Source organism: Carlito syrichta, unplaced genomic scaffold (genome assembly GCF_000164805.1).
Source record: "Carlito syrichta isolate Samal-C Ts95f unplaced genomic scaffold, Tarsius_syrichta-2.0.1 Scaffold300018, whole genome shotgun sequence".
Classification (NCBI taxonomy): domain Eukaryota; kingdom Metazoa; phylum Chordata; class Mammalia; order Primates; family Tarsiidae; genus Carlito; species Carlito syrichta.
The window spans coordinates 216,516-225,271 of record NW_007244114.1 but is presented as its reverse complement, the minus strand read 5'-3'; the positions used below and the strand labels follow the sequence as shown (position 1 = coordinate 225,271).

The 8,756-nt window shown below is 51.6% G+C and overlaps 1 protein-coding gene across 4 annotated transcripts in view; it reads left to right on the top strand.

Annotated features, from left to right (window-relative positions):
- Positions 1-2,291: 2,291 nt before the first annotated feature.
- Positions 2,292-8,756, top strand: part of PMP22 (peripheral myelin protein 22) — a 36,352-nt gene continuing 29,887 nt past the window's right edge. The window contains exons 1-3 of one of the 4 annotated variants that reach the window (XM_021710735.1): positions 2,292-2,486; positions 6,821-6,932; positions 8,148-8,247. In XM_021710735.1, coding sequence (XP_021566410.1) covers positions 6,855-6,932; positions 8,148-8,247 — 178 coding nt within the window. In that variant the 5' untranslated portion in view covers positions 2,292-2,486; positions 6,821-6,854. Of the gene's footprint in view, positions 2,487-4,949; positions 5,118-6,820; positions 6,933-8,147; positions 8,248-8,756 lie in introns of those variants that run through there. The other 3 variants (XM_021710737.1, XM_008054724.1, XM_021710736.1) reach the window with 3 other exon arrangements.

Here is an 8,756-nt window from a genome sequence, read left to right as displayed (position 1 = left end):
TCTTGCTGATGGATGATTTGAGCTGATGGAGCAGAAAAGTTCTGGTGTTGGAGATGACCAGTCTGATGTAACTTAACTGTGTTCCCTCAGCAAAATTTTCTAATTCTCACTTTTCCTATCTGTAAAGGGGGAGAGAATAGTTAATAATAATAAACGTGATTTGATGACTATTCATGGCTTTTCAGAAACATTGCTCAAACAGATGCCTGGGATAGGGGTCCATTAGGCTGAGGACAGGGCTACCAGAAGCAGGAGAGAGGAGATCAGAAGGACATTTTACCCAACTGGCTCAGTAGGGAGGCAGAGGGCCTGGTCCAGATAGGTGGAGACAACTGTGTTGGAATCTGGTAGATGGGGCTACTGGAATGCAACAGTGACCAACTCTGGGCCAACAGCCAACAGGGCCTCTGAAGCTTGGCTGTAGGAGATGGGGGGTAGGGGACAAAAGAGACATGTGGCTAGAAGAGCAGGTCCCAGAATGTGGAGCTCATGGAGAGCTGATCAGGTCAGTTCTATTTGGCCAGAAACAAAATCCATGCCCCCACCCTCACCATGCCTCACCCCTCTTCCTCTGAATCATTAGTTCTTAGATCAGAAATAACCTTATCCCATGTCTCCAGGCTTAGTTTTGGCCTAAGGGGCAGCAGCCTCTGATGTACCATCTTCAGAGTCTGATCATGGTAGCACCTGGAAAGGGACTGATTGGAAAGGCTGGAAAAACTATGCTTACCAGTTTCCAGCCCCTGTACATACCATGTCAGTTGAGGTTCCCTTCTCTCTGTCTCTCTGTCCATATCCCTGTCTCTGTTTTTGTCTCTGTCTCTGCCTCATTCTCTCTCTCTCTCTCTCTCTCTCACACACACACACATATACACACACACAGACACACACACACATCCCTGTTTTGCTTGGCAAGACTGACCCATAACTTTTATAATACTTCAGAAATTCACGCTGAGTCTTACCTCCACTTGGCTTCCACACCAGAAGGGACTGGGAAGGGAACCAGGGACCATCTAACTTCAGATGACAACCTGGCTGAACAAGAAAACACCTAGGGCGTGGGGAGTATTGGAAATTACCCATACCTGAGCCCTATCCCAGACCACCCAAGTCAACTTCTCTGGGCATGAGCCCAGACTAGGTCATTTTGCAAAGCTCTCAGGCAATTCTAAAGAGCAGTCAGGGTTGAGAAACACTGCTAAGAAAAATAAAAACGACTTAAGCAAAGGAAGAAATACAAAACTGTTTCAATGGGACTGAAAAGATGCTGGTTGTGAGCAGAACAGGAGAAAGCACCTTTGAGAGCCACTTATGACTGGGGAGCCCAACAAAACATAAAGGTCTGTGGCACGGAGAGACTTTCCCAAGCTACAGGTCACCGCAGACTGGGGACCCCGACATAAGAAGTGGGACAATTACCAGGATTCCAGGAAACTCATTCAATGAAACCAAGTCCCCTTCTCCTGAAGCATCCACCTAGAAGCAGCTTTAGAGATGGAGACTCTTTCTGAGATGGGGATGGGGGCAGGGGTGGACATGCGTTGCAAAGAACCTAAAGAATACCTTGCCTTTCTTTGCCTCCCTTTCTAAGACTTTCCAATGGTTCTTGCAGCCTATCTTCCCTGACAGGTTAGAACGCTTTCAACAGAGGTTTGTTTACTTGCATTGAATTCTTTCATGAAGGTCAACATTTAATCATGACTCGATTAAGGGTACATTAACGACAGGGCCAGAAGAACCCATTTCCCTAAATTTCATTCTAATGGGTGGCCAGCGTGATAAGTTGGGCAGACAGAGCAGGGAACAGAGACTCTTACCAACCGGGAGGCTAAAGCAAAGAGGACTTGATTTGGTGACTCTTGAGATATTTGGTTTCCTGGTATGATGCTATAAAAGAGTTATCTGTGCAATATCTGAGCTCCTTAAAATGATGTTGAAACCTGCTCATATGAAACATTATGCATACAGACCCATCACACACTGTATCTCATCTCTGCAGAATTCACTGGAAGGGGAGGGGAAGGGAGGGAACTGAGAACCAGTGAGACTTCTTTGCTATTACTCAGGTTGGTGCTTCCCGGGAGAGGATCCTTGGCACTAAGTTTTCAGGCATACTCAGTTCTCTTCTCCCCGCTGATTCCAGGTTCTCTATGCCCTGCAGGGTCTCTTGGGATCACTCATCACTCTATTCTGGAAAGTACTCAAAGCTGGACACTGTCTCTTTAAATAGTAAAGGCTGAGAACCACTCAGGCCACCATGACATATCCCAGCATTGGACCAGCCCCTGAATAAACTGGAAAGACGCCTGTTCTGGCTTCAGTTACAGGGAGCACCAACTCGGGGAGGCCGGCTGGAAGCAGTCGGCTTAAGTCTGTCTGCTGCGGGTCTCTGGCTGCCCTGTGGGGAGGGCCTTGCCTTAGCATCCCTTGTACTTGACTGCAAAGAAATACACTTGGAGAAAGAGGTTACGCTGTTTGGCCCGGTGAGTTTTATTGGCAAACTATGCCTCTGAGTGGTGTGTGCTTATGCTTTACAGAGTTGCCTAATTTCCCAACCCCTGCAAACCACAAATGGAAAGGACTGCAGTGGAGACGGTGCGTTTGTGTTGGAAATGACTGGAGAGTCGGAAGATTTTTAAAAATCCTTGGTTGAGAAGTGGATATACACTCTGGCTGGGAGGTGAGGGAGCCATCTGAGAGCATCTAGGAACCCTAATACATGCAGATTGGAAAAGAGATGAGGTCTCCATGCTTTTCCCCTGGTGGGAAATAGTTGTGTGCACACAGCTAGCAGGTGGTCTTGGCACACAGGGAGAAGATTCCACCTGTAGTGAGGTGTGGCTGGCTGGGGCCTGGCTAAGGCTGGTCAGGAAGCATTGGGTCGAATTTTCTCTTCCACCATGGGGAGCCAGGCAGGAAGTGACAGGAAGTGAGGAACGGATGGGTTCACCTGTGTGGCAGCTGACTGTGCAGCTGTGACCTGGGCAGTTATTGATTAAATATTGGGTTTGAAAGAAAGACGTGAGCTGTGCCTTACAATATGTGCACTTTCCTGGATGTATGTTATACTTCATTAAAAAGTATATTTGAAAAACAGAAAGGAAGGGAATGAAAACCCTAAGTTACATATGCTAATATTTGTGAAGTGCTTACTAAGAATAGTACTGAGCATGTAGTAATCACGTAAATGCTGGTAAAATAAAGTCCAAATGGCATAAAACAAGGTAATAATTTTTAGAGCAAATCTGACCTATAATGTGACCTTTAGAGGGGAGAAAACACTTCCATTTCTTTAATTTTTCTACCTGCATATGCACTTTCATAAAAATCTGTATCTATCTGTATATGAGAGTTATACACTATTTTAGTGCAGAGGTGGTCAGGTCTTCCTGGAAGGGTTGATATGAGGGTTAAATGTGGTATAATAATAGTGGCGACAGTTTGGGCACTAGGTGCTTATTATGTTCCAGATACCGTGCTAACTGCTTTATGCATGTTGTCTCCTTTAATCATCATCATGACCCTTTAAAGCAGGCATCATCAGTTCCTTTTGCACCTGAGAAAACCAAAGCTCACTGAACTTCAGAAACTGCTGAAATTCAACACAGAAGTAAGCAGAGTGATCAGGTTTGTCAGAGCCCAGAACCAGGATGCCTAGCCATTGCACCATATTGCCTCTCACAGACTGTGTGTATAAGTCAGGTGATGTGCCTGGCATACAGCGGGCTCTGAGTTTATGCTTCTTTTTAACCTGATAATATGAAAGTCGTTAAAGACCATTGTTTGAAGAATTTTTCGGATGTATTACTTAAAGAGTAAGAACATACCATTAACTAAAATAGCAACTGCTTTCAAAGAGTAAAATGATATGGAATTATTAGAATCACGTAGAGTGATAAGGTTTGATGACACTAGCAGAGAGGGAGGTGTGTGTGTGTGTGTGTGTGTGTGTGTGTGTGTGTGCAAACTGCATTTGTAGGAAAGGACGTTTTACATCTACATTCCTGTTCCCCATTCGTGCATCAAGGCTGGCCTGTGCAGGACCTTGAGTTGGGTACACCTTTGCCAAGCCGAGAAGGGCTAACCTCTCTCCCTCTAACGCTGGGTGGACCGCATTCAGGCGGCTATGAATCAGCTGATTTCCTTGGCTGCTCTAACCCCACCTCATAAGGCCACCTCCCCTTCTCCCCCAACATCCCCCGCCCCTTTCCGTGGCCAGGACACCAGCCAAGGCGGAGAGCCAAGCCAGACCGCTGCAGGCAAACTTCGCCTGGAGCTTCTTCGGTAGTAGTATGGTTTTGCCCAGGCTAGGAGGAGCCCGATTCCCGGCCATGCCGTCCGGTAGTCCGCCAGACTCTCCTCCGCCTAATTCTCATCCAAGCAGGGTCCGCTAGATCGATCCATTCGAATCCTAGAAGCCGGCACACTCCCTAGGGGCAGACGCTACTAGTGGGGACCGGCGTGGGGCAGGTGTACCCAGCTGAGACGCCGGGGCGGGCCAGGTGCGCCAAGACCCGAAGGGAGGGACGTCTCCTGGTGCGTGCGCGCCCGCTCCCTCTACCAGCCGGAGAGGAATCTAGCCTCGTTGTGGGCGCCCTCGGCGTCGGGGCGCCCCGAAGCCCCACACTGGGCACCCGCAGGGCGACATCTGGCGGGCTCTTCCCATGTGGGCGGAGGGGGCGGAGGGGCCGGTTCATCGGTCAACCCGTAGTTTCCATGAGCTCGGCGGAGCCATGGGAGGTGGGAGTAAGAAAGCTTGGCCTTCTCTGGTTTCCAGTGCAAGTCGCCGCGGTTTTGCAGAGATCGACGTTTTCCTGGGGCGCATTTAAGGCCAAGTAACTGTCTCCTGCCCTCCCTTTCTCCTGCCCCCTCTCCTCCCGGAGTCCCGCCCTCCCGCACACGCTGACCCAGGGACACACCCGACTGCAGCGACGCAAACAGGGCGTTGTTCCCGTTAAAGGGGAACGCCAGGAGCCTCCCACTGCCCCCTTGGTTCGCGCGCGCGCAGCCCCGCAGCGCAGCTGTCTTTGGGGACGCCAGCCGCGGAGCGAACGCACCCGACTTTGTGCCCGAAGCCACCCTGAGGATCGGGACAGCTATCCTTTGGCCTGTAAGTGATTCGGCGGGGAAAGCGGAGGAGATGGAGGAGAAATGTGGGCATCTTCCTTCGACGGTGCCAGAAAGCGCAGAGCAGGCACGGGCTCTGGCCAGCTACCCGAGGCTTCCGTCCGGAGCACGGGGTCCCGAGTCGGCCTCCTTTCGTTCCTACTGGGCTTGTAGGAACACAGCTAGGAGTGCCTTGGTGGTCTGTAGACCCTATAGGGCAAGGGTGGTGGTGGCGTCTGGATGGAGGATAAGGGCGGCCCCTCTTTTGCCTTGCTGGAGAGGCTTCGATTCCCGGACGCACTGGCAAAGCAGTCCCTGCGGTGGACGTCCAGGGAGTCCTGGACTCCTGTGGTCCTCAATTTCCAGCCATAAGACGGAACGACCTTCCCTTGCTGCTCCCGGGCCCTAGGAGTCATCGGATTTAATTTAATCACTCTGGGAGTCATCAAACAAATCTTGTTTATTTCTTCCAATGCATTCCAGGGTTTCTTTGAATGTGTTGCTTGTGGAGAAGAACGGAGGGGCCTGGGATTGGGTACTTTAAAAACTGAGTCACTGAAACGTTGTCTCCCGGCCCAAGACTCAGTCCTGAAGTGGTCCCTAAAGGCTCGGCTTGGCTTTTATAGCCATATATACCCTTTAAGAGGTCACCTAGTCTTCAGTTCCCCAAAGTCTGTATAATGAAGGGCCAGGACCACACTACTTGGGGGTAAATGTTCCGCTGGCTCTGACCAGCAGGAATTCTCCTCGGACTCAACCCGTTACCGCACTCTCTCCTTCCCTCTCGACATCGGCTCCCCTTGGTCCAGGCTCCTGGGTTCGTGTGCAGCCGCACCCAGACCGGAGCTCAGGCTTGACCCGGTCCGCATCCCGGCTCTGGGTGCCTGGGCGCAGACCGGGCCCCCAGGCGAGCGTGCGGGGCCTGCCCTGGAGCAGAGCGTCTCCCGCCCCCAGGGACTTCCCGGGAAGCGCACGGTGGGAGGGAAGCGCCGGGTCCGGGCAACCCTCCCAAGCCATTCTTTCCTTTCCACACTCCCCCTGCTCTGCACAGTCTCTCCGGAGCCGTCCGCGTCTGCGTCAGGCTGAGCGGGGGCCGGGATGGCTCCCCTACACTGGTAGAACTGGGTGGATCTAGGAAACTCACGGAATGCGGAGCGCACCGGGGTCTGGGAAAACAGCCTCCTGGCCGCCGTCTGCCCCACAGCATGCCGCTGGTGTCCCCGGGCTTCTGACCGAAATCTGGGCGCCGACCCCTTCACCCCAGCCTCCACCCCATAGGGTAATTCACCATCTGAACCCGGGTCTCGGGGAACGTGGCCTCTGCCCTTCCCCAAGTCCGGCTGGAGGTGCCGGGGGTGGGTAGAAGCGTGCTGTGGCCTCTGCTGGTCTTCCTGGAAACCCCTTTCTTCCCGGGGCGATTTAGACGTGCGCACCCTTGTTTTCTTCCAAAAGCAAAAGATGTTCCCTGGCAGGCGGGCCGGGAGGCCGCTGGGCTGGGATCCTGCAGTCGGCTGCTGCCCCCTCTCGGCGACCTGGAGGCCGGAGGGCTCCCTCGCCTCGTGGGCGGGCGGGCCCCAACTGCTGGGCGCCGGCCAGGCCCCCGCCTTCAGCTAGCGCGCAGGGATCCTCCCTCGGGCGCTACTCCCTGCTCGCTCCGCCGCGGCTTGCTGGCCGGTGCATCGGCCTCACCTCCCGGGCTCTCTTCCCGCAGGAAGAAACTCCGCCGAGCAAAACTTGCCGCCAGAATGCTCCTGCTGTTGCTGGGTATCATCGTCCTCCACGTCGCAGTGCTGGTGCTGCTGTTCGTCTCCACGATCGTCAGCGTGAGTGCCCGGCAGGGGCGGGGGAGGCTCCGGGGAGGAGGCCACTCCTCGTCTCCGTTCCCAGTCCGTGCTCCCTCCGGTTCAGAACTGTGTTGTTGTTTGCAGACAACGTGAAGTCTCAGACGTCCCCAGGACGGTTCCTGGCAATCTGCCCCTTTTCAGTTGTTTTGAGAAAACCAGAGCAGATTCAGGGATAGTAAGGAAAAGAGCGCGGGACTAAAGCGTAGCTGCACTGGTCGCTCTTTAAGCCAAACAAAGTGCAGGTCCAAGGTCCCACGACCTTCTTTGATAAGCTTATTTAGCTGTTTTTTTTCTCTTTTTCTTGATGTAGCCTCGTTGAGGAAGTAAGTGCAGTATTTATGAACATTTTCCCTCCAAACCATAGGTCAGATGGATGGCTTAGTTTGTTAACGACCCTTTTAGGACTGGAAATTAAAGAGTTAAAGTTGGCTTTTCTAGAGAGTTCACAAGTCCCGTGTCTGCTTTATGATGTGTGACCACAGCACCTTGTTAGTAAAGCTCCCACTGATAGTAACAGGCTATCAGAATAACTTTTGTTGCAAAACTATCAAACACGTTAGATTTTAAACTCACTTTCTCGGCTATGAAGATGAGCACAAATTCAGTTAGTTGTGTGACAGTGGCTCTATTTAATTTAAGGCAAGTTGTAAACAGTTTTCTAGTCTATGTGAGAAATATTTATGTTGGAGATTTGTGAATTGGTTTATTATTTACAAGCACCTTGATTGTGCTTGATGATATTGTCAGATTGATAGGAATTTTAAGTAAGGAAATGCACTTAGAGAGGCAGTGACTTGGGAAAAGATACTCAGAGATCAGGAGAGGAGAGAAAGCGTGAATACAGGAGTCCAGGGTCAAGTCCATGACTCCTTCTACTGTAGTATACACCTCTGCACATAATAGCTATGTGTGTATGTCTGGTACTTTTCCATTTGCAAAGTGCTTTTAATTCACACGACATTGGCTCTCACTTCAATGTGATGTCTGTACCAGACTGCCACCTCTCTTATTACTGGGACATGGCTGTGAACTTAACCTTGGAGTGGCTGGTCATGTATCATTGGCAGGACCCAGGCAGGGGCAGGCCAGCTAGCCAGGTGGATAAGGCTGCTCTTTGCCGTCCCTGGGTCTTCTCCCTCTCTGCTCCATCACTCCTCACTACCCACCTGACTCAGGGTTTCTGATTCTTTCTAGCAATGGATCGTGGGCAACGGACATGCGACGGATCTTTGGCAGAACTGCAGCACCTCTTCCTCGGGAAGCATCCACCACTGTTTCTCATCATCAGCAAATGGTGAGGCTGGCTTTGTGCTCCACAAGCTTGTCCTTAGATGTCTGTAACGTGTTTCTCAGTCCAGACTTGAAAACACTTATTCTTGGAAGACATGAGCTAGAAAGGTGTTGCTGGGATGGGGTGGGATGTGACAAGGAGTTGTGGATCCAGGATGAAAGGGGAGGAGCAGTGATCTCACTGGGTAAGCTGAGGTCCCGGGTATCACTGTGATTCTCTATCCGGAACAATGCCCTTAGCTCCCTTCTGATCACTTAGTGTAATTTTGTGTGTGTGAATTAAAAAATGTGGACACGGGTAAGCAATAAAGATGGTGGGATAGGCCGGGCTCAGTGGCTCAGCCTGTAATTCCGCGCTTTGGGAGGCCGAGGTGAGTGGATTGCCAGAGCCTGCGGGTTCGAGACCCGCCCGGGCAACTTGGTGAGACCTCATCACTACATAAATCAAAATCAGCTGGGCGTGGTAGCACGCGCCTGTAGTTCCAGCTACTTGGAATGCTGAGGCGAAAGGAT